Source organism: Neopelma chrysocephalum, unplaced genomic scaffold (assembly GCF_003984885.1).
Source record: "Neopelma chrysocephalum unplaced genomic scaffold, ASM398488v2 Primary Assembly neopelma1_62, whole genome shotgun sequence".
Lineage (NCBI taxonomy): Eukaryota > Metazoa > Chordata > Aves > Passeriformes > Pipridae > Neopelma > Neopelma chrysocephalum.
This window is the reverse complement of record NW_020897719.1, coordinates 2,051,341-2,076,945: the sequence shown is the minus strand read 5'-3', so window position 1 is coordinate 2,076,945 and position 25,605 is coordinate 2,051,341. Positions and strand designations below refer to the sequence as shown.

The window sequence follows — 25,605 nt, the reverse complement described above, 5'->3', positions numbered from 1 at the left end:
CTGAATGGGAATAATACAAAACGTCTTGTTGAGTGCTGAGGGAAATGGATCAGGCGGAAGTGCTATCAGTAGTTCCTAATCTAGAGTAATTTATGGTTCTGTTCTCTGTTGTGTGGGAAATAAAATCCTGAGCTCAAGTCACAAAGCCTAAATTTGTTTTACAAGCAGTAAAGTTAAATGCTATCACCTTCACTCCCAGGTCCTGCTGTCCCATGGCATTCTTGAGTCACACTGATCACACACATTCTGACACAGTGGACCCCATGACTCTGGGAAACTATGCATTGCACCAGCAATATTTAGACTTGAACACAAACACAGAATAACAAATGGATCTTGTTTCTAGCCTACAGAAAAGGAGATTTTAGATGCAGTAAGGTGGAACTCTCCAGATGATGTGCCTTTTGGTGCACAGCTGCTTTTGGCATTTTAAAGCACAGAGGATGAGTGGAATTAAATACACAAAAAGCATTGTAAAGAGGACAAGAATGCACGTATCTTATTGTAAATATTTTATTTCTGCCTCCTCAATTATGCACATTTGTACCAAAATCTTCCTAATGCTGTGGCTAGCCTGTCTTCCCACAATTCCTCTCCTCTCTTCTAGCATCCAACCACTCCTTACTGCCTGCAACTGCACTATACTCTGTAAACTGAATTCATTTGTCCTAGCCTGACACCACAGTAATAGGACAAGCAGAGAAACTGGAAGTAGAATAGTATAGGTTATCAAAGGTCCCCTGAGGACATGGGAGCAGTATTGAGCTGAGAAAAAAGCAGCCTGGGAAACAGGAGAGGCCACGTGTGCCTTTTGGTAAGTGATAGGGTGTGCACATATATTATTTCAGTGAAACTACTGACCCCTAAATACTTTAGCACAACAACCATGAGAAGCACCTTTTGCCACACATTGGTGAGCAAAGATACTATTGCTTTTATCCCCTGCTGTAACGCTTCCCTGAAATATAATAAAGGAAGGTATCTAGTAAGTTCTTCATTGGAGTAAAATGGTTAAATACAAAAACAGCATCTTGTTATACATTGGTTTCTTCCCTTCACTAGACAGGCTGAGGCTCTTTTCTCCCCTTATTTTCTTAATAAAATAATTACATAAGGCTGGTAAAGTGACATCCAAGCAGTCAGTCACGTTTTCTAGGACAAAGCAATACACAAAGTGAGAAAAAAAGGCAAAAACCTGAGAAAGTGTAATTCTCTGAGATGTATCACATCTGCAACAAGAAGTCTTGCAAGTAGCTAGTACAATTTCTGCTTATATTTATATTCAAAAAGCAACACAATCCCCAATTAGGGTCCTGGCCTGTAAGGCTGGCAGAACACAAATTTTTGCAGCGCAAATCTACCTCTTAGTTTTAAGCTTCTTTGAAGCAGTTCAAGGAATAAGGCTTAAGTGTTCAAGAGATCCCCGAAACTGAAATGTTTGGTGACTAATGAGTCCTCGGTTGGAAAAGTGGCAATATTCTCTGGCAGAAACCTTGAGCTCTTTGCCGTTTGTCAAGATCCATTTACAGTTACTTAAAGAACTTTAAATTAAAGCATTTGGTGCTGAAATACTGTAGCACTCTGTAAGGTTCTGTATTTGAAATAGTAACAGCCTCCAGTATACAGGTATCCACCAGTGTTATCTTATGCACACCATTTAGGTTACTGTTTGGAAATGCTTGCTCCAGAGAGATTCTGGTAAATGAGTAACTCTATCTAAAATTTTTAAAGTTATTATTCAGGGCTTGCAGAAACTATACCTCAGCAGTTGCTTGCATGAGTTCAACAAGCAAAACATTCTGTTGTGTTAAGCATTAAGAGCATACTGCTTAAAGAACATTCTATAAGTTTTGAGTCCATGACAAGATTTCAACTGCTGCTGGTCATGAAACTACAAAATGTCTGTCATTCAGCAACACTTGTTTCTCATTCTAAGACTCTGAGATGCAGTATAAGATTTACTTACTGTTGGTTGCAATTTATTTTCCCATCACATCAACTTAAAATTTAGCTTTCAGCTGTGTAAACATCCAACTCCCAACTCCCTAACATCTGCATCTTCAGAGGGGAAAAAGAAAGGGGGGAAAAAAAGAAAAAGAGAACAAAGGCAAGTGAACTTGCAAGTCTTTAAAACAGCTGTTTGGTTACATCAGTAGCCTTAAAAGAACTACTAAGATATTGCAACTATCTTGAAATTTACAGATTACCACTCTATTTAAGCACAATCCATTAATTAAACACAAAAACTGGCTGGCAGAAAAAAGGACTTTGGAGCTTTCACTTCCATTTCTGGGTACTTAAGGCATCAAATAAAAGTTTAGGTCATTTGTATGTATAGGTTGCTAAATGAAATTTGATAGAAAGCATTTAAAATTCATTGACCCTGAACATTTATTCAGGTACAGAGATCCAAGTCTTTGGAAGATTAGGATCTTTTCAAGGAAGATGAAAAAGTAATAAATGGCATTGCCATTGTTCTCAACCCTCCCCCACTACAGAAAATAAATTTAAGGCTTGTTTTTTATGATGGAGTTATTAAGGATAAACATTAACTCTGGAATTAAAAATGTACTTACCGTTTATAACTTTGGTGCTTTTTAATATGTCAAGAAGGCAATGTTTGGTTACAAACAGGAGGTTATTACAGCCCCCAGCTCTTCTCTCCCTAAAAAAGGGGTCACTGGGGGGGGGGCGAGGGGGAGCAAAAGGAGAGTTATTGAGTGAATATAATTTAAGATTTCTTACCTTATTGACTTATAGGTTTTGTTTAACTCATGAAAAATTAATCTCTTTCAAATGCGCTTAATTATAATCAAACACCCATATCAATGTCTGTCAGCACATCAGCACATCTGGCAGCAATGAAGACAAATTAACAGTAAGTCAAAAAATCTGGCAATATGATCAACTAAAGCATGCAAAATTCATTCTGTACGCTTAGACCACCAGCGACTAAGGATGGATTAACTTCCTGTCTCTAATACTGGTGCCTAAAGTAAAGGGAAATTGCATTGCAATCTGGGTACCAGGTTTCTGGCTACAACTAAAAGCCCTTAGTCTGCTACACCAGGCAATGAAATATTTGCTTGAGCTTTAGCCATGATGCCTGTGATGGCCTACTTTAACAGCTGCATTTAATTTAGTTTAAAAGAAGATATCTGGCAACCATGTAAGTTTGCACCTTCAAAGCAGGCAGATTTAAGAAGCCAATCTCCTATAGTACTAACCACTTTGGAATCTCACTGTTCTAATGCAGTGATGACAAGATTCACAGATTTTTAAAGTAGTAGGTATCTGTACAAAGAAGACCAAAATAGAGTGTTTTCACTTGGTTCAGTTACTATGTTATAATAAGCAATGCTCTTTCTCCAACTTCTTAGAGTTGAAGATATTGTGTTCATTACTGCAAATATAATCCAGCAAGAATTCACAATTGCTCAACTTGACTGAGCAATTAAATAAAGCACAGATCTCATCTATAACCAGAGAAGAGCAGGCAAGTAAGGAACAGAAGCACAAATTAAACCAAAGTAAACATTATCTTGTACTTGGATTACCTTCTCATGTTGGGCATGGAGTGGTTGTAGAAGCAAAAAAGGAGGGAGAAAGGGTATGGGAAAGCAAAGACTCAGGCACGCACTGCATATTTGGCAAACACTGAACATTAACACTCAGAAAAGAGCAGTGTTACCAGGCAGATATACAGTGCCTTTTTTCTTCTTCTACTAAATAGCGTGATATGAATTTGTGCATCTACTGTGTATATCCTCCAACAGATGCATGCACACTACGACACAGGCATGGAAAAACTGGTGGTACTACAGGCTTGTGTGCATGAAAACTGGGAGCGTGTGCACCCAGTGGAAATTCGCTAAGTGGAAAAGACTTGCATACTTATTTTGGTTGAAATAGCTTCAAGCCACTTTTCCAGTAGCCATGGCAGGACCACACCAACTCTTTGAAGATGAACATATTTTACACAGTAAATCTAAAGGTACGAGTTTAGGTCAAACAAAGGTGCAAACATGCATCAGAAAACACTGTCTAGAAATGTAATTCACACTGTTCATTCTTCATACACTAATGTGGGTCAGAGACCACACAGCAGCAGATTTTATTAAAAGTAATGTGCAAATAAGATGCATGATACCTGCAAACAGCATGGAGTTTCCATTTGTAAAAAGGTACAAGTAACAGTACAAAATTAGAATGCTTACTGCTCATTTCAATAAAATGAAGTCTGACATAGAAATACATATGCTGTATTATTTACACCATTAATTTACAAAATATATTTGCATTAAAAAAGCTATAAAATAATTACAAATATAGTATTTTTATAAGGAATGTTTTCTCAGTACAACAAACGTAGAGCACTTTGGCAATTATACTTTATTGGAATAAAAATACATTGTTTTCTTCAGAATTCATAGCATCATGTGGTTTCTTTCTTTCCTTCTTCTTTTCCTTATCCCTTTTTAAATAAAGTTTCATACTGAGGTAGTAATATGTCAAAGTATTTCTTTGGTTCCAGAAATCAATAGCAAGTCCAAAAAGAGCTATGTATCCAAATTACAGGATTGGAAAGTAGAAGTCCTAAAGTTTTCAAATGACTGTTTGCAAGTATAAAAGCTATTTTCTCCTCTAGAATCTGTCCTTTCCTTTCCCTCTTCATCTGCCTCTGTATCAAAGTCCAGTGAGGCATGATGATTATTACGGGAGGTTTTCAGTTGGCAATTTGCTGGCTGCCTACAACTTGAAAGAGTGTCCAGCTGAGGCCTCCATAAAGGCTTTCCAAATGTTCCTGAAAGACAGTAAAAGAGTGAGTACAGAAATACCGATGCTAACAGTTTTGTGCCTCACCAAGGGCTGCATGTTGGAATGCAAGCCAAAGATTGACAGAAAAAGTTCACCAAAGTGAAATTTTACTTCACTGTTGTTTTATCCCTTAAAAGAAAACATCAATGTGATCACAAGCATAAAGCAAGACTCTGCCACCTGAGACATTAAAAACATTTCCAAAGCAGTTGTATAGCCACCCACAACTTTCTTTCTATTGTTTTCATGACTACTTCCATACCCATTTTAATTTGGAGAGGGTGGTGAGGGGGGAGGTGGGAACACAGATCAAACTGCAAACACAAGACACTTTCCAATGCAAAGGTCACAGCAGTCTCCCTGTTTTGTTCTTCAGTGAACGAATGGTACATACAATCTGCCATGCAGTTCAGAAAAAATAAAACAGGTTTTTAAAAAAATTTTAACCCCTGAACTGTATTGCATTATGCAACATCGTCCCACAGTGCAAACCAAATGCTAAAGAAATCTTTTTCTGACTAGCATGTCTCATTAATAATAAAGGTCCAGCTAGCCACACGCTCCACTCATAATCATCTAGCCATTTGTGGGCAAAGAGAACAGTCATAACCCAAAGAGAATTCACAATTTCAGTTCAGTCTTTATAAATAATTATCTGGATTTACTAGTCAGAAAATAATTAGCATCAACACCACTGCAAGAAGGGTCTTCTCTTTTTTCATTGATATAGCTATCGCAAATCAGTGTCTGTAAGAGATGCTCAAAGGACTCATTTTTAGAGGAAAACATGCCACAGGCTGATTTTTAAGAACTTGAGTTTTTATTAATAACTTAACACTACAATCTTTAACAAATTTTGAACCCAAACCACCACACTTCTGCTTTTGCTTAGTGGCTAGAAGCAAGGGTTTCAAGTAAAACTGTCATCTGAGAAGTTACTAAAAATGGAATTGGACAAGATCCACATTTGCATCGATGATTTGTAGAGCAATTTTAACCTAATACAATATGAAAGGATGTTCCTCACAACAGCAAATCTACAAATGAGTCCTATCTTGAAAACCAAAATCCAAGCTATGAACTTCCTGATTCATGCATTGACAGTAAAGTTAATTCCAGTTGTCTTCTTCATTGTGATTGTACAGGCAAAAGGGGAGTTGAATTTGAAGACAATGCTGAAAAAGTGGATTCACAACTAAGGACAAGAAATCTATCACAACTTCTTCCACAGCCACCACCTCCAAGATCTAGCCATAGGTTCTTTGAGGCAAGAGCGCTAATGATTAAAAAGCACCCAAGGCAGTGATGATGCAACTTAAGCGGGGTAGTAGGCTAAGAGAACTGACAAAAAGAGTAGCTCTGTATAGATTTTTAGGGCAAAAAGAGGACTATGTGCCCTTGATATGGCATTAACTCCAGGGTATACCAATGTACAGCTGAACTACTTTCTGCAGGAGCCCTATCTGCACAGTCCCACCACAGTAATAGCGGCAGGAAGCCAGGGGGCTGGCCATGTGTAGTCACAGGGCCTCTGCCAGATGTCCTGGCATCTGAAACATTTTATAGTTCAAACATCTGGCTTTTGAAGGGGGAAAACTTCAGAGGTTGTGCCTCCCTCCCCACCCCCTGAGAACAAAGAGCCCAGTGATGCACATTCCCCCAGGTCCCCCTGCAGAGCCATCAGACCCAGGCCTTGATCAGCCAATGCTGACACACCAGCCGGGAAACAATCCACGGTACCAGGGCTGTGCTTGGTGCAAAGATATCACAAGGATGAGAGCAGTATGTGAGAGAGTTTTATATGCATTTTAAACCAACCAGCCCAACTGATATCCAAAACTTAAGAAGCTTCAAAGGTAAAGCTTTTCTCCTTCCCCTCATCTCTTCCTGCAATCTGGATTAAAATTGTAAACCCTGAACTAAACTTTGGGAACTCTTTTTGCCATACAAACCATAAAAGGACAAAGCAGGGGTAGAGAGAGCATTTTTACATAGTGCCTTACTCTGAAGGGTAAATAGTTCTGGCTCCCCGTGTTACATGATACATACTCATACACGTTCAAGTCTCCCCACCTGCTCTGAGCCCTCCTGGGATCTTGCATACCTTTTGCCTGTTATGTATCCTAACATTTATGGAAATTTGCCATCTATATTAAGACAGAGGATAAGAATCACATCACTGATGAGACTTTCATGTAAGTGTGAGCTATTAAGACATCCCAATAACCTAAATATTCTCATCACGCAGTTTTACTATAATCACTCATCTGTTCCTCAGCTTAAAACATTTGGGAAAGAAAAAACTGAGAAATCAGTTTAGCTTAGTGTTGTAAGGAGGAAGCAAGACAGCAAACTCGAATAAAAAACAACAGCTAGAACATACCTATGAAAGTGCTGTTACTCATAATAGATGAGGGTTCCAAACTTCTGTTTAAATCAAATGTGTCCAAGTTCAGACTTCTACTTTTTAGTCCAGTTCCTTCATTTTGAGTATAAACAGAATTAATCCATCTGCTACTTGTAGCCTGCGTCCTGATAATGCCAACACACTGGTCAAAGGGATCATCCAGTGGAGGCAAGTATTGATAGCATTCCTTTTTCCTTAAATATCCAGACTCATAAGGATCCAAGCATGCTGTTCTTTGGTCAGGACTGCAACCTAAAGAAAATGAAAAATTGTTTTTATATAGATTCATCATAACACAAGATTGAATTAGGACTAAAACTTCCCCCCTGCCAACTTACTTGCATTGTATGCTTCAAATGCATCAGAACTATATGTGTTTCCTTTTAAATACAAAGTCCCTGAAGTCCCCAGATAGTGGCATAGGAATGGATCTGCAACACCCTCCAAGTCTGTTTCACTGCTGTTATCTAGATGGCAAATGCCTTAAAAATAAAATTGACATGTCACTATAAAATATTTTCTGAATCTTTGGTTTACAGTTTCTTAAGAACCCCATGTGTTCAACTACATTTCATAGTGTATTAGAGCTTGATTAGGTTCAACCTAACCTTTTGATGAGAATTCTAATTCTAGCAAGTGTTCAATTAATTAGCTTAACAGAGAATGTGTCACACTTTGCTTCATGATACAACCCCTAAATAACAAAAGAAAACCCATCACAGGGATCAGAGTCAGGGACTTCTCCTAAAGCACTGGAAGCCAGGTTCATGCTCTGTCTCACAGATACCTTTTGGAGCCCAGACACAAAAGTCCCAGGTGGAAGAATCTGAAGGAGTCACTGGCTGCTTGAACAGCTATAGAGATTTTCAGTTCAAATGTTCATGAAAGCTGTGGACATGGTCTGTGGTTCTTGATCCACAAAGAGGCTGCTCCTCTCACTACTCTACAATTGTAGCACTATCTCACCATCACTTCATTGCCACCTGTTCCAACTCCTGATTGTATCTCAATCCCTACCTCTTCCCAGCAAAGTGCCTTTTCCTCCCTAATGCAGGTTATGTTACACTGGATTTTCAGGCGCCAGATGTATAAATATCAAGTACTGCAGCATAAGGTAACTTGCAGTCACTTTAAATCTCTTACTGACTCTGACCCTAATGACTTTTCTAACTGGAAAGTTTAAAGAGTTAAACTGAAGTTACACTGGTATTACCACATATGCCCACATTCCATTAAAGGATCCTTTTCAAGCTGTAAGAGCTGAAGACATGCTGTTGTTTTGGACACTCTTCTTTTGGAAATGTGATCATCAGTTTAAATTTACCCTTGAATTAGAGAAAAACTTCATAATTTAATAAAAGCCATAACATTATTTGGATGAACAGATCCAAATTCCTGTTATTATCTTGTTGAAGCAATACTAAGCAATAAATTTCACATCCTCAAACTCCAGTAAAGATGCTTCTTTAGTGTTATTTCTACTAGTCAGAAAGACAATAGCAAAACTACAGCTACTCAAGCAACATAGAAAATCTGCTTAGCATTTTATACCTACCATTACTGTCTCTCTGCTGCAAGAAATACCCTCCTACAGAAGATGTCAGGAACTGATGATGACTGCCATTTTCAGATGAGCCATATCCATCCTGCCTTTCAGCTAGTGTCCCCTGGGATGACAGGTAACTGGGAATGTCAGCAGGCAAATTTGTTTCATCTGTGGGGATGCAAAACACATACAAAAGCCATCAGCATACTTCAGTTTGTAGAAGCACTTATAAATTTGTCAGCAAAGCACTGAAGTAACAAGTAATTCACTCTTCTGAGTCAAAGCACTCAAATGTTCCTACAATAAAGTCTTTGCAAAGCAACCATAAACATTTTTTTTCCTTTCCAAGGCAAACTTTCAGTTTACACACCTGTATTGGTGATGCTGCAATCTTCATTCCTCCTTCTTGTGTGGTAGATGATGATTACCCACACCAAGGAAGTGCCCACCACACAGCAAACCACAGCTATGATCACAATGCCAACTGTGGCCCATCCATCATCATCAAGTGATGGGGCAATATTTTGAGGAGAATCACAGGTGGGAATAGGAATTACATTAAGACGGATGTTGCCGCGTTCTGTCCCAAGTGTATTAGACATTTCACACGTGTATTTTCCAGCATCTTCTACATCTGTATCCACAATAATTAGTAACTGATTGCCTGCAGCAAAGAAGTGTCTTTCTGTTACCACGAGAGGGCTGTCATCCTTAGTCCAGTTCAGTCGGGGTGGAGGACTACCACCAGCAATACACTGCAAGACTGCAGTTTCCCCTTTTGTTACAGTTCGATCCATCAAAGGCCGCAAAAATGATGGTGTTTCTGAAAAGAAAGCACAAGCCTTATATCCTAAATGACCTGCAAAAATGAGAACATGTCCCTTTCCTTCAGAGCTCAAGAGGAAAAGCTAAATTAAATGCATCAGTAAGGCCTAATGAAGCTTACTCTGATTCTCAGAAAAAACTCAAGGACTCTGACTTTAGAGCCCACAATTTACTTGTCAATTGATCAGACCTAAATGCTTGATTACCTCAGAAGGCAAAAAGGCCAAATCATACACGCTTAAGGCTGCAGAGAACTAGAATAAAAATTGTTAACAAAATGTAACGAAATCAAAAGTTAAACAAAATCTACTGTCTCTGAATGTAAATAGAAGCCCCTTTGCCCCACTCCCCCGGCATGTGAGCTGCGAACATGCTGAGAAACATAACTAACTTTTATTATTTTGCATCACAATAGTGATTATGCCATTAAGGATTGCCAATAAATATCTTACCTAGTACTGTTAATGTTGCGTTAGCTGAAATGCTTCCAGCAGCGTTTTGAGCTGTACAGCTATAAACACCTGTGTCCTCAATCTTTACATCAACAATAAAGAATACATCATCTTCAGGCATGACATGCATGCGCCTCTTGCGCGCTGCAGGAAAATCTGTTCCACCATCTTTCTGCCAAGCAATCTGTGGGACAGGATGCCCAATTGCAGCACATTCCAAACGTGCCATTGCTCCAGCTCGAATGGTTAAGTCCATGGGGATCTTTGTAAATGAAGGCAGCACTAATGAAAAGTTAGTGATACAAAAATAAATACATGAAACATACTTTTTCTTTTTTTGCACAATATTTTCTTAACACCCTTTGCTGGCCTAAAAATGCCAGAGAAGCACACAACCTAAATTTATCAGTATCCAGCAGAGAGAAACGGAGGGAACTGTGAAGCATGTGAGACCCCCTCGATCCAAATCTCATTTCTGTGAACAGCCTCCTACATGACCTTTCCACAGCACCTTGAAACAAAGCATACACTCACCTCCTGTGAAGACAGGAATAATGTTTTTTCCATCTTGTAAGATAGACAAAATCTATCTATAAGATTTACTATGAATCTTATTACTTGTTTTTTCCTATACTATGCTTTAACACAATGGGACCAGACGTAAAGCTGAATGGTCTGATCTTGGAAGTAGATGTATTTTAAGAAATAATCTCAGCATTTTAACGGATCTCTTAAAAGATGCAGATGATGAGAATGGAAAAACTATGTTTACATATCTTGATTAAAATCATTCTACTTTTAAGGCCACAAGCAAAAAGTAACATACTTACTGTTTACTGTAAGTTTGGCTTTGACAGAGTAAGATGAACCAAAGTGATTTGAAATAACACACTGGTATTTCCCTTCATTACTGAACTCAACATTGCGCAGGCGAAGGATGGTAGTGTACTCCATCACTTCACCGCCCTGTGCCCGGAGGTGCGCATAATTCTCCATTTCAGCATCTTGCAATAATTCATTGTCTTTCTTCCATGCAAAAGTCATTGGGGAATCACTGCTGCTGGCTGCCGAACACACAAAACTCAAATTGGAGCCTTTGATGGCTGACTGGGTTTCTGGCTGTACGGTGATCTGTGGTTTAGGAAAATCATCTGCACAGAAGGGAGAAAAAGTAACATAGGGCAAGAGAAAAAAAAAATAAAGGTGAGGCCTGAGGACTCTTTTCAGAAAGAGTTTGTAAGCCTTGTTTTATAGGTTTGAGAGAGGAGTCAGATAACTGCTTATAAAATGGATACACAATGCTTTAGTTTTAAATTTCACTAGCCTTAGCACATTAAAGATGCCATATTTTATGAGTTTATTGTGCCAAGTCATCTCTCATTGAAAAAAAAGCACATTTAAAATCAGACTATGTGTATAGTTTGTTTAACAGCAGCACTAAAGATGGAAGAACTACCCCCTGACATCCGCAGGAACTATTCTGAACATCAGTCAAGAAGCCTACCCTTCATATTTACAACACCTGAGGCTGCTGTGGGTTTTTCTTTATTTGAAAGCACAGTTCTTCTGCCATCAGAAACTGTAAGTTATAGTCAAGGGTTTTACCCAAAACCATAAACAAAAAATCAAGTACAAAAGTCAGTGTTTCAGTGATCTGTGGCTGTTTGGTCCAAAGAGGACGAAGATCCCTTAAGCAGGACAGCACACAAGAACTTCAAGACATTAATTTCTGGAGGTCTCTTTACCATTGAAAAGTTACCTTCAAAGTGACATGCTGTGAGTTTATAGAAATAATTGCCTTCTGAATTATTTATTCAATTGTATGTACACTGCATGAACAAAAGGAGTGGGCAATTAAAAGCCTGGTCTCCCAAAAGCAAAAGCATAAGCATATTCCCAATTTTCAAGATGTCTCCAATCTCCTGAAAAACTTCACACGAACTGCATGAAAAGGTCTGTGCCCCAAATACTCCTCCCTGCACAAGAGTCCATTTTTATCTAGCCCCTTTGTCTCCTTACATCTCATTTGTTTGGGAATCACATATCAAGGTCAAAGTGTTATTTCCTAAAAGAACTTTCACGCTGTGTGTTACAAAAGAAAATAAGATGTGCAGATAGCCTAGCCTTGAGCTGCCTGCAAAAGACACGCAGGTCTGAAGCTGTGCTCCAGTGACAGGGCAACGTGAATCTGGGGCTCTAAGCAAGGACCTTAAGAATCTTCAAGGCCATTTGTTTTTCATGCCTCATACCCATGCCTTAAGTCCTCCATGACAAACTATACCATTTGAAAATTAAGTTGATACTTTCATTGACTTTGTACAGGGATAACTAAAGTAAAGCACTGTAAATACTTAAATTAGCCTTGTGAGAGGATAGGAGAATATATTTCAATCTTAATTATTTGACAGGAAGGGGGGGATAAAAAGGTCACTCAAATAAGCATACAGTATAGAATACAGAAGAACGCACCAGGATAATACAGGTACTGTGTTTTGTCAGAAAAGAACTATTTGAATGCGTATTTGGATGAATGTATCACAGAGACACGCATTTACATCCACATTTTAATTTCACACAAGAGTCAATACACTTCTCTTAAAAATTCTATAAAAGCAAAAGCAGTCATTGTAAACTCATAAGGCGAGGTGTGTACACCCAAACATCTAGTGATAACACACTTTAAAGATTTAAATGAATCACTTATTTGATTGTATTAAGAGATTTTAGTAACTTCTGCATGACAATTACGTTAAGTATTAAATATAACAACTATTAGTACAATCCTTTTTGCTAATACATCTTAAAGGGTTTGAAATGAGTTAATTAAAAATGGCATTCAGCAGCTAAAAGAAAGGTCACAATTCATTAAAGCCCCTGGTTTAACAAATAAAAGTTATATATTTAAATTCCCAATTTAATTTTTTGACAGAATGAGTTTCTCATAAATAAGGATGTATACTTCATATATACTCCTTTAATCACCAAGTAATCTGTAATTTTCTGCACTGTCAACTTCTCCTTTTCAGCAGTAGCCAGCACCTACTCATTATTTATTACATATTTGACTGCTAATAGAAAGAGAGAAAACAACATTTTTTATACTATTTTATACTCTGTACCTGCTTTCCCACTGCAAAAAGGATATGAGCAGCAACAGTAAAAATTAAGCAGTTATATTTGTTATGAGAGGAAAATTATTGAGAAGATAGTTACTGTTTTGTCTACGAAGAATACAAAGTTTGAATCCTTTTTAGTAAAAAAAAAAAAATGTATTCAACAAAAATACATGAAATCCAGTTAGCTTTTAATTTCCTGATATTTTTGCAGTTCCCACTTTATGCATCACAGTATCAAAGCACACATCTTTACTCTGAATGCTTAGCTTCACTTTGCTTTAAATAGAGAACACAACATACAGGTGAATAATGAATGCTACTAAACACACATAGAAAACTTTCATTTTTAAGGCAGATACTATCACCTCAAATTCTCAAGTAAAAATATTTTACTAGCATTTACTATCTGGTAAACTGAAATACAAAATATCAACAGTGTAAATGGAGGCGTACACATTTACCACCACAAACTATTGAGCTTTCACTTGTACATTATGCTACGTACTACGTAAGCAAGCTGTACATAAAATAAAAGTCAAAAGACCGTCACTCCCCAACTTGTACAAAGCTACAAGTTTTGAGCATCTACATCACAGTTTGGGAACAGAAAAAAATGTTAATAAATATCAAATCCTCTCCATTTTATTACAGAAATCAAAACATATCAAAGAAACTACAGCAAAAACTAAGCATACAGCAAAATTTTTCTATGGAATGAGAAATAGAGGTTATACTTACCACAGACAAACCCATCTAGGCTGACAGCGAAAATACTTCTCCCTTTTAGCAGCTGAGGATGGGCACAACTGGCATTTACAAAGCTCTGGAAGCTGTTCTCTGACATCCACTGTGGTAGCCATTTTAACTGGCAGTCACACAAGAGACTTGATGTGTTGAAGTGCCTGAGAGAAAGCAGTTACACTCAAAGCCAGTTTGTTTGTTTTTTCTGTTGGTATTACACATCTGTATGAGCACATATTAGTAACAAATTAAATTTTGAGGCTAAACACATGTATCACAAGAGAAAAGACAGCAATATTGTTCAGCTCAGGTGTAAGTGACAATATTGTCATGACTCCTACATTCTACAAAACAGACAGGTTATCCTGAACTCCCAGCTTCTGCTACAAATATGAGTACAGGCAAATAGGCATATTTGTGCTGTATCAGGTACAAAAGTACAGTCAGCAGTAGGACACATGGAATGGGCACGCAGGAGAACAGTCCAGAAGGCAGGCACTCTGGAAGTCAACATCTGAGACAGCTTCATTCTCTCATTTCCCCTTCAGTCAGAATTTATCTTGGTGAAAATATTTAAAAAGGGGAGTGGGGAGACAGATAGTAACTTGTTGAAATAAATTGTGCAGAACTTGTTATCAACTTACCTAACCTACAGGAATATCTACACTCAGAGTGAAAAAATAAAAAAAGCAAAGAAATATTCTGGTAAGCATCTAGAATCAGGAGTTCAAGCAGGAAGAGTTCTCGTTTTTGGCTGAAAACTCAAAATCACCCTTAAAAAAAATATTAAAAAAACACATTCAGTAGTAAAATACCTCTCTTCAAATCTCACCTGTTCTTCAAAGAAAAGCAAGAATAATTTATGGATCCAGGGAGATATACAGCTTTAAAGATAAATGAAGACATAGTAATTCTTGATTTTTTTCTTCTTGAAGAAAAGGAAGAGTGTCTCTGTGCTCTTTTCTCACACTAGCACTACATAAAAACCTACGGATGCCAGCTTACCAGTTCACATTGAGATGAAACAGGTCATCTTTCACTTAAGTTTTAGAATCATTCTTGTTATTTTTATGAGCAGACAAAACACAAATTTTTTGCTATCCTGATGAAGTAGTTAGGTACCTGTCATATTATTTTCATATTTAATCTCTAGGGTCTCAAAATAAAATTACTAGATATGAAGTTATACTAAATAATCTTACTTGTGGGAAACTACTCTCTACCATCTGTCTGTATCTTCCTCAGACATAATATGTGCCTACCCGATGTTTCAAGAAAAGTACAGGAAAAACAACACCAACAACTCTTAAATAGTTATTTCATTGAAGTTGTTTAGAGTCTAGTATCTTACAGCATCTTACACCTCCTGGAGCAGTGTTAGCCTGTGTTTCCATCACATTTGATCACTCTTCAAATCATCTGTATCAATTCTTAACTGTCAGCACTGTGCTCCCAGTTCTCTTGTGCCAAACTAGCAACTGTCTTGAAGCTGGCTGAGCGAGTTCAGCAAACTAATCAAGCAATACAATCACGTCCAACTGAAGGAAGAGGAAAGGCAGAAAACCCCTGGCTACAGGTAGAACCATGGCTTCTGTTTTCTAGAGCAGCTACAGCACCATATGGGTAACATTCAACTGAACTTCAAATGAACCAAATATTGTCTAGATACAAGAAAAAAATATTTTACAGTGTGAACAATCATGTGACGGTGGAGTGTCCAGCACTGGAGGCTTTCAAGACACAATTGGACATGGTTCTAGATAACCTCATCTAGCTGACCTTTGCAAGGAAAGGTAGGACCTGATGACCCTTTTAGGTATCTTTCAATCTGGGCTGTTCTCTGAGCCTATGAAATATGCAAGGTTCCTTGCTACTTTCTCTATGGCACTCAACATGGAGTAATTCTGTAAGATGAACAGAGAGCCAGCTCCCAATGATACTTGATAGGAGTCTGGAGAACACAAATGAAAAGCTCCAGATGAGTTTCCAGCAGTTTCTACTCATGAGAGCAGCATCTTTTTGTTATTCTTTAGTTTGTTGACAGATTATCTACAGAGCAGTTCAGGGCAAAAGGTTTGACTAGAGAAGGCTGATAATAATAGAAGAGACACAAGATATATATGCAAGAAGAAGAATTAGCTGCACTTAAAACACAGGGAGCAGTGACAATGTTGTTCCGCATCGATCAATAGAAAAAAATGGTAAGAGGACAAAAAGAAAATCCTCACTAGAATACATTTTTCCCAGTGATTGCTTCACGACTTCTCTGAAGATCTGTCCCTTTGCTACTATAGGACAGAAGGACCCAATTACAAGCACTGACAACCAGGTCTTTACAAAAGAATTGCAGCCCTGTATTTCACTGGTCCAGTAAGCTTTAGCTCAGTGATAGCACTGCTGATCTTATAGCACATTACATCAGTCTTCCTTATTTAAAACCCATCAGAGATCAGTCAATTTAAAATAAGGACTTTGTAGACACCAAATGTAGCAGAAAACGAATGCCTCCTATCCCACACTTAAATAAACCCATCTTATAAAAAACAAAAGGACCCAAAACACTGACAAACTTTTTATGTGACTTTAGAGAGATTACGGCACAACTTTATCACTGCACTAGGTGACATCTTACAAGGCTTTTATTTATGTATTTATACATATATATATACATTTAATAGAGGTGATGCCTTTTGATAGAAACTTACAATTCTTTGAGTTTCTTCATTTGTGAAAATGCATTTCCTTGAACTGACATAATTGCATTGTTACTTAGATCTCTAGGAAAACAAAAGAAAAATAACATTAGAGGAAAGCAGTAATTTATTAAACTGAATATATTTAAGACTCAAGGAATAGATTGCTATTTTATTGATATACAAGGGATCCTCAAGCTCAAAAGTGAACGAGACACAATTAAGGAGTTTTATAGCATGCTTAATATATAACACTTTTTGCATTAATTCCAAAATACTTAGCATAACTCCAAAACTGAAGAACCTTCTAAAGATCACAGTAGCAACCATGTATTTCATCCAAAGTCACAAGTAAAGCTTGTTAGTACCACTTTTATTTCAATTAGTATCAAAATTATTTTTTTCCAATTTTGGGTTAAATGTCAATTTCTACTACTTACAAGTGTTCAAGTGCATCCAAACCAGAAAATGCTTTCTTTGTAATGGATCTAATCCTGTTTCCTTGGAGCATCCTGAAAAATTTAAGCACATAATGCAAAGAAGATGAAATTAAATCAAGATTATTTTTGAGCTGAATAATTGTGGTTTTGGCATTTGTTTCCAAATCGTGACTAATATTCACTATTAAGCCATCTCCAATGCAGCAAAATCTCTCAAATCTAAAAGATATTAATTTATTCACCTTGAATAAATATCTAGATTTTACCATAATTTTAGAAGACATTTAAGGTGTACAGTTAAGTGCCATGGATTATTCTAAATATATACATATAAACATCTTTTTATTTCATAGATCTGCATTTGAAAATCTCAATGAAATGAAGCCACTTCCATGGGATGCTGCATTACTTTATCAAAGACTATCTCTGTCACTATGCCTTTGTCATAGGATACATTTATTATTTTGTATTATGGGAAAGCCTCATTCTTTGATAAATATTTCCAGAAGTAGTAATAATAATTAAAATATTTCAGATTAGTTTGACTTGAAAAATCTGAAATTTCTTTTATAGAAAAGGAACATCTTATACAGAACAAAATGGTACAGGAGAAAAAAAATCAACTCAGCTATGGAAAATATAACATCATTAACTGTTGGGCTTGTCCCCTGAAACACACACAAGCTAAGCTAATTTTTTTAAGGAAAGACGCTATACAAATATCGTAGCAATACTCACAGCTTCCTAAGTTTATCTAGGCCAGAGAAAGCACCATTCATATCTTCAATAGTCCAGGATATTTCATTGTTTTTCAGATCCCTGTTTAAGAGGGATGGGGAAATCAAACCACAAAAGCTATTAAAAAGAACAAGGTATATAATTCTCTGACAGCACATTTTATTAAAAAAAAATAATTCTAAGATAGCTTTCTGGTAGGCTGTTTTTTTGTTTAGTAGTTTTTTGTTTTTTTTTTAATAGAAACTTTTCCTGACTATTTCAATTTTTACTGAGAGACTGATTCTTAGTACTTTTCCGACTGATAGTTAAAAAGATCACAAACTCAAAAGTTTTCAGAATCATTAGCAAACAAATCCACATCCCCCTCCAAGGCTATTCAGATACAGGACTATTATAAGAGAAGGAGCATCACAGGAAGGGAAGGGATCATCCCCAAAACACATTCATGTCTTTTTAAGTTCATGATATTCATCCAGAGAATCATTTCTACATCCCAAAACATCCACAACATTCAGTTATCTATGGAGGATAAAGAGATTAGAGATTTGTGTACAGAGTGGTGTGTCAGCAAAAAATCAACAGGGTAGGACTAGAGGGGAAAGAAAAATCTGGGAGGAAAAGCCTATCAATTCCTAGACAACTCAAAATTCTCTGACTTCCTCTCTTTATGATCTACAACTCCCTGTATTCTTAAAAAAACATAGCATACGTCCCTTTGAAATGCATCTGTGCTAGACCCCCAAAGTATTAGTATGTGAGCAAACCCTTGGAAGTAAAGTAGGGGTTTTTAAAAACCTAGAGGGAAAGGCAAACATTTTGCTCATCTGGCCAACAGATGGGTCAATTGTACACAATGGGACAATTTTAATGAAGTAGGATATATTTAGATTAGTTACTTTGTTCTTCCCCTTCCTTTAAGAAATGCTATTTCAAAACATGCTCAAATGCTTAGAGCAATTGTCCAGCCAAGACAAGCATCAGCATCCATAGTAATACACATTTTTGAGTTTTGTCTTCTTATTTGTACTATGAGGGAAAATGTTGATTTATTTAAGACACAACTATGATCCAGATCCCTAAAGCTGTGCGTAGCAGCGCTGCTCACTGCCTTCAAATGGAAACAGGTCTTTCTCATAATAATGCTACTGAAAATTCATATAATAATTACCACAATCCATTGTGCACAGCCTTAACAAAAGACGAACTCCTCCCTTTCCCAACTATTCTGAAAATAAATCCTGATGTAAGAAAAACATACGCTGATAAGGGGAAGGTAACAAAAGGTTCTTGTATATTTCACAAGGAAAAGAACTAACTATAATTGCTGAGGGTTTTTCTTAAGGTTTTTAACCTTACAAATTGTGTTTGTCAACTTACAAAATCTGTAGACTGGAAAGTCCCCTGAAGGCACAATCAGCAATGTAATTTACTTTGTTGTTTCCAATGTACAGTCCAACCAGCACGCTTAAACCAATGAAGCTTGAATCATCTAACCTTGCTAATTGATTGAATGTCAAATCTCTGCAAATTTAAGGGGAAAAAAAGCATTTTAATGTTCATCTGCAGTGCTTATTTAACTCAGATCAACCCAGGTGAATTTCTGGGGGAGCACATCTTTTCCCCTTACAGTTATCACAAAACTACTACACCACTTTTGACCACACCGCTTGTGCATTGTTTCAAACAATTCACAAATTACTGCAGAATGAATTTCTTTAATTTCAAAGTGACTGTTACAGCTTTCGCACAACCCCATAGTGAAATAACGCAGTCACAGTTGACTACAACTTCTTTCAACAAAACATAACTCTCTCATACAGAAAAGTTGCTGTCACCTTGGAAACTTTGTTATGAAAAATTCACAGATCAGTAGTAAGAAGCTCATGCTTTGACATGTACCTGGCTTTCAAAACCGGAATAGAATAAAGCTACTCACAGCTCACTGAGTTTTTGGCAAAATTCCCAGGCATCAGGACTGATCCTGCTGATGGCATTTTGACTGAGATGGAGTTGCTGCAGCATCAGCAAGCCATAAAGCCAGCCTTTGGTTACCTCTGTTAAGTTGTTATGGTCCAGCTGCCTACAAACACACACAAGCAGACAAAAGACATAAGGTTCAGAAACTCAGCAGCGGGCATGCTTTGTCAAAGGACCACATCTGACTTCATGACACTAGCTAGATAGCTGCAGCCTCTATTTACATCTAGAATTGTATACATGCATTCAGAATGTGCTCCCCTACACATTGACTATTAACTGCTTGCTGTTTCTCAAACCACACCAGAACAATTTAATTCAAAGACATCTCTAAATTTTACCAGGAAATTCTATTAATTTTGTGTAATTCTACTTAATATGTTATCAGCAGAACCTCCCAGCAGAAGTTTGATACTTACAAGACTTCCATGTTGGTCAATCCCCAGAAAGCACCATCCATGAGCCTCGTAACTCCATTTCTCTGCAGCTGTAATGATTTCAAAGCTGGAAGTCCTTGGAAAGTAAGCCCATCTATTTTTTTAATTTTGTTGCGATTCAGCTCCCTGCATCAATAAAATTTACAGTTACAGCACAGTAATTTTACCTGCAAGCCAAGAACCTTTCTTCCCTCTCTGGAAAAAAAACATATTTAAATGCTTTTCTTGTACATAAAACACAGACAAGAAGTAATAAAAATCAAAAATTTTATTGTAATCCATTATGTTTAACCATGCTAATACTGTTCTGCCTTTTTGATACTGAGGACAAGTACTTGGTAGTTCCTTGATTTTCAGACTTCAAGAATCCCTGTAGACCTAGAGTGTCATGGTTAAGCCTGTTCACAAATTCAAAAGTGAAAGCAAGTTCCTGGTGTTTATCCCGCAGTAGAGCTGTTAAGGTTAGCTTGTAATTGCAACCAATAATTGGTCAGAAAGAAAAACTTAACAATTTAGTTGTGATAACTAGGCAAAAATTAATGTCACGGGTGACCCCTCTCTTTCTTAATCCGGAGCCAAGCACTCATCATACATTTCTTCCTCCTTCTCCTCAACTAGTTACACAAAAACACCTTCCCTCTTTCTCAAACGGTCTTGGCACTCACCCTTCTGCCACTACACACAGCCTTTGCAGGTCAAAAACTGAGAGCAATGTGTATCCTGTGAGGGAATTATAGGGCTTAACTAGCTGGAGGGCAAGCTGCAGTGACAGTAGTACTCAATATTTTCTATTTTCCTGCTGGTTCTTCTTAACTCCAAACTCTGCACCAACTCCAAGCAGCTTTCTCACTTATGTGAAAAGGGAAGTCTAGCCTCACACAGGCACAAAGAACAATGTTAACTGTTTTTGTAACAGGAAATTGTAAAACAGCCATAATTTGCTAAATTAATAGTTTATTTATTAGTTACAACTACTATAAAGTAACATAATATAAAGAGACAAGATTAGAGACATTACTAAGAAAAGGCCTTCATGACAACAAGTGATCATCTGCTCCTTCAAAAAAGTCTTAGATCTACCAAATAAAGAATAATCCTCTCCTTCCAAAACTTACTTTCCCAGGCCTAAAAAATTCTCTCCCCATAGTTATGCCACCATTATTTTCCAGAGTCTCAGCCCTGTAAAATTTCAGCTCTCCTCTATGGAAGCTTGATACAAAATCCACCTGGTAAGAGCGACCTGATAGAGAACTCTACTCCTCTTCCTGTGTTTAAATATGAATAAGCAGTGAAGAACATTGAGTAAGAACAGGCTTCAGTTCTTTCACGCTCCTCTCTGAATACTTCTTTTGGGTGATAACACAAGTTTTTAGCCTTCATTGCAGATAGCTGCCTAACATAACTAAGTCAGCATACCAATTATGAAGGAGTAGAACATTTTTAGGCAAGAATATCACCAACATTCAAAATTTCAGTTGAATCTGAAGATCAGAAAGTCTACCAAGATCATAATAAAGCCTGAGCTTTGCAGGACTGTTCTCATACTCTTCTACTGAAGCTTGGGCCAAACTCTTCCTGCACTTGTATACAGATGAGACATTGTTTCCAGATGTGTCAAGCATCCTAACACTTCAGTGTTCTTATGACCTTTCACTTTCAAGTTTAACCTAAGAGAATTTGTAATTTTTAACTCTTGACTATCTGATATGGGAATTAATTATCCAGTATTTGCAAAGTGTAGCCCATCCTCTTGCCCATTTCCTGGACACTTTGTAAGTTTTTTATTTAAAAAAAAATTGCCCAGTCTCTTTCATATTAAGTAAATGTATATTAAGTAAAAGTATATTAAATAACTTCATTATTTATTTGATAAAACATTTATAGACAGCATTGTATCAATGAAGCTGAAGGTCTATTTACTCAAGCATATTGCTTATATAGTCATACCTTCCGAAAGCAAGTAAATTTCCTTCATTTCACCATGAAAGCACAAAAGTAAATGACTGCTGCAGTGAACTATAAAAGTTTACTTCACTTACTATTTTCCCCATGCTTTTTTACAGGAATATTGCTATTACCCCTTCTCTAGCCTTTTGGTTTTTTTTCTTTTAATAGGCAAACAATTTTAAACACAAAGACTATTCACATCTCACCAACATATAAGACTAGTTTTTTTCACTACAATGCTGCAGTTACAAAGGGTTGTAGTAATATGGTTTTTGTATCTGTCTCACTCTGCCTCTGGTTAAATTAAAGGCTAAAGTTCAAGCACTGCCAGTGCTTTGGAAAACCTGAAAACAATTAGTAAATTGTAGTTTGCACTTACAGGTGCTGCAGATGGGAGAGTTTAAACATCTTTTGAGGGATTGCTGAAATTTTGTTCCTGTTCAGTTTCAATACTTGAAGTGTGGTAGACAAGTTATCAAAGGTACCAGGCTCCATGGAGGTTATTCGATTATTGTTAAGATACCTGTTGAAACAATGCCTAGAAGTTATTTAATTATTACAGTTATTTATTAAATTCTTAATACCAAGTAGTAAGACACAAAGCTCTTGCGGTGCTTACTCATTTATAAATGGAATTTTGTCTATCATATTAATTAGAGCTTCTCAGCTTATTCTATAGTCAAATACTATTTCACCACCACTCCTGCTCTAGCCTGCAGGAGTGTGATAATAGAGGAAGATAATATGATGCAGTACCATTACTTTATTCTCATTCAGTATAGCTCCGGCATTGCAATATTACTAAGAGAGATTCACACAAAGTCTATCAAACTCCATGTAATTTCAAACTAGCCTATCCATGGGGAACTTAAATTCATTTTGTTACATAATTATTTCTCTCAAGATACATCTATTTGTTTCATCTCAGGATAATGGCCTTTGCTTTTTTTATGAACAAAAACATCTTATTGTAACAACTCATATATTCAAGTTAGCGGCTGATATTAAGCTGAACAGGTGAAAATAGCAATATTTAATGTCTGTCTAATTAAAAGACTTGAGTACCTTAACAAACAGCTGCCAATCTAAGTTTTCAAAAAAGTTTTTTGAAAGTAACCTGAAAGAAAAATAAAATAATATTAAGTTTCACTTACAGATACTTGAGCTGTAATGATGGAAATGATGACATTTTTAGTTCTGATATGTTGTTGTTGCTCAAGTCCAAAGTTTCTAGACTTTGAAATGGCTTCAGATGTTCAGACAAAACATTGGCAATCTTGTTACTGGTCCTGAAATTTAAGGGCAGTAGACAAAAGACTGTCATTTCCAGAGTAAACACATGTTAACTACACAACCCTGACAAGAGTTAGTTCTTAATTCCCCTATTTGAAAATAATTTCTCGTTACAGAAAACTAATAAACTATGTTCTCTATACATAACACTAATTTTTAGCCATCTAAAATCACAAATTGGAATACTCTAAGTGTTCATTAATATTTCTTAAAATATAATCCCAGTAAACAACAAAAAAACTGCAATATAATCCAATTACTGCAATTTACTGCTTTTAAAACAAGATGCAAAACCCTATAATCATCTGTTTCTGAACAGTAGAAATACCTGGTATTTGCATAGAACAGTACATCACAGTACTGTAATGAAATGAAATTAGAGTTTTCTATTTTAAGCAAATTAATATCATAGGAGCTAGACATAGTGCTTCGGGTTTCTTGAAAACTCCCTTGGCATGAAAGTCAAGACTGAATTTCCAGAAAAAAAGCAGAGCTAGAATAGAAAAGATGGATAGTGCACCCCTTCTGAAAAACATTCTATAATTGTGTAATTAGACCTAGTATTTCATCCTATATATTTTTCTAGTGAGTTGGCAAAGAACAAAATTTCTGCTGATTAGAGCTCATTACAGGGGTTATGGACTTCATGTCTGGTCAAACTTCCGCTAAGCATCACATCCAATTCAACAACAAGAAGTCTGCAACTGTTTAAAGACATGGATATCCTAGTCTGCTATAAGGAACACCCCTTCTTTCCCTTCCACTGGCATGTACTTTTTCCAGCGATCATACTTCCTGTTCATACCCGGCAATCTACCAGTTTTTCCATCTCAGCTGCATGTACAGAATCATACACGCATATCAGCGACATTAACAGGGTTATTTTGGGGGTCTAACAGTACATAGGTGAAGGCAGACTGTGACCAATTAAACAAACATTACCTGAAATGACCCTTGTTACATTGGGAAGTTCAAGTCAGTTCTAGCTGTGGTATATCCTGTACCTTGTACGATGAACTATCAAAATTTCGGAGCTTCCCCAACTCCTAGAGATTGTAGGCAAAAGCACTTTCAGTAAAGCTATCAACAAGAATGTTGATGCTGGGAGATGTTTGCCTTTATTGGAAATACTTGCTCTGGATCAAATAGTAAGCCACACATTAGGATAGCATGGACAACCCTCACGTATTCAAAGGGTGTGGTGGGACTACTGCTCAAGACAAAAACTTCTTAACTCAGAAACTGAACCAGAAGTTAGATTAATGGGCCCTCTGACCACATGTAGGAATGGGTAAGTGATCTTGCAGCCCCTTCAGTGCTGAGCTTGTATCATGTTTCATTCCTCAGGCTGTCTGCAGAGGTACACTGCATTTTTTTAACTCTTAGCTGAAAGTATTTATAACAAATGGAAACAAATTACTTTAATAAAAAACAACAAACACCACCACCATGTGTCAGTTCCACTGGCTAAATAAGACTGTGAGTTAGATAACAGGTCACAGAGCCTTGCCTTTATGCATTAGTTTGTTTATAAGGTAATTACTATCAAGGTATTAAAACTGCCAATTACTTGAGTGACGAATAAAATTTTCCTTGCAGTAAAAGTGTGCTCCAGCAGAAGCCAGCAATTTCCTGAACTGCACGCCTCCTAAATTGCAGTGTGAAAGTGTTCAGTTATAAGACGGCTTGCACAGTACTATCTTTGTGTCAGCACTGCTCCATAAAACAGAAATTCCTCACAACTGGCAGGATAATAGCTCCTGTATTACAAAGTTTAGTTGGACCTAATGGAACTGAATGAAACTCATACACAACCTTCAGATTAGCACTTACAAATTACCTGACACAGACCACGTTACACAAAAAACAGCCCTTTGTTTCAGGGAACATTTTTCTTTATCGGAGATGGTAAGGCCACATTGTGGAAAGAAAAGCAACTTCCTTTGTTCACTGAAACTGCACTACACATCAAAGTCCTAGTCAAAAAACAAACCAGCCCTCACTGCACCTTCCTGCTTACTCATATTTGTAGAAGTTACTCAATTCCAAAATAGCTCAATGGTTCACTCCCTATTGCTCCAACAGCCTCGTCCAGCTTCTCTTCAAAAAAATTTAAGTGTGATAATTCACACCTGGAAGGAGGTTATTCAGCACTGAAGACATCCAAGTAGTTCT

At 37.0% G+C, this 25,605-nt stretch overlaps 1 protein-coding gene across 3 annotated transcripts in view; it reads right to left on the bottom strand.

Moving 5' to 3' along the window:
- Positions 1–564: 564 nt before the first annotated feature.
- LRIG3 (leucine rich repeats and immunoglobulin like domains 3) overlaps positions 565–25,605 on the bottom strand; it is a 44,442-nt gene continuing 19,401 nt past the window's right edge. For all 3 annotated transcript variants that reach the window (XM_027682257.1, XM_027682258.1, XM_027682259.1), the window contains exons 4-19: positions 23,292–23,426; positions 22,517–22,660; positions 20,173–20,316; positions 19,713–19,856; positions 19,154–19,297; positions 17,777–17,857; positions 17,039–17,110; positions 16,611–16,682; positions 13,903–14,066; positions 10,879–11,199; positions 10,049–10,330; positions 9,142–9,594; positions 8,781–8,939; positions 7,564–7,707; positions 7,202–7,477; positions 565–4,804 (exon numbers count right to left, since the gene is read on the bottom strand). In XM_027682257.1, coding sequence (XP_027538058.1) covers positions 4,560–4,804; positions 7,202–7,477; positions 7,564–7,707; positions 8,781–8,939; positions 9,142–9,594; positions 10,049–10,330; positions 10,879–11,199; positions 13,903–14,066; positions 16,611–16,682; positions 17,039–17,110; positions 17,777–17,857; positions 19,154–19,297; positions 19,713–19,856; positions 20,173–20,316; positions 22,517–22,660; positions 23,292–23,426 — 2,980 coding nt within the window. In that variant the 3' untranslated portion in view covers positions 565–4,559. The remainder of the gene's footprint in view (positions 4,805–7,201; positions 7,478–7,563; positions 7,708–8,780; positions 8,940–9,141; positions 9,595–10,048; positions 10,331–10,878; positions 11,200–13,902; positions 14,067–16,610; positions 16,683–17,038; positions 17,111–17,776; positions 17,858–19,153; positions 19,298–19,712; positions 19,857–20,172; positions 20,317–22,516; positions 22,661–23,291; positions 23,427–25,605) is intronic.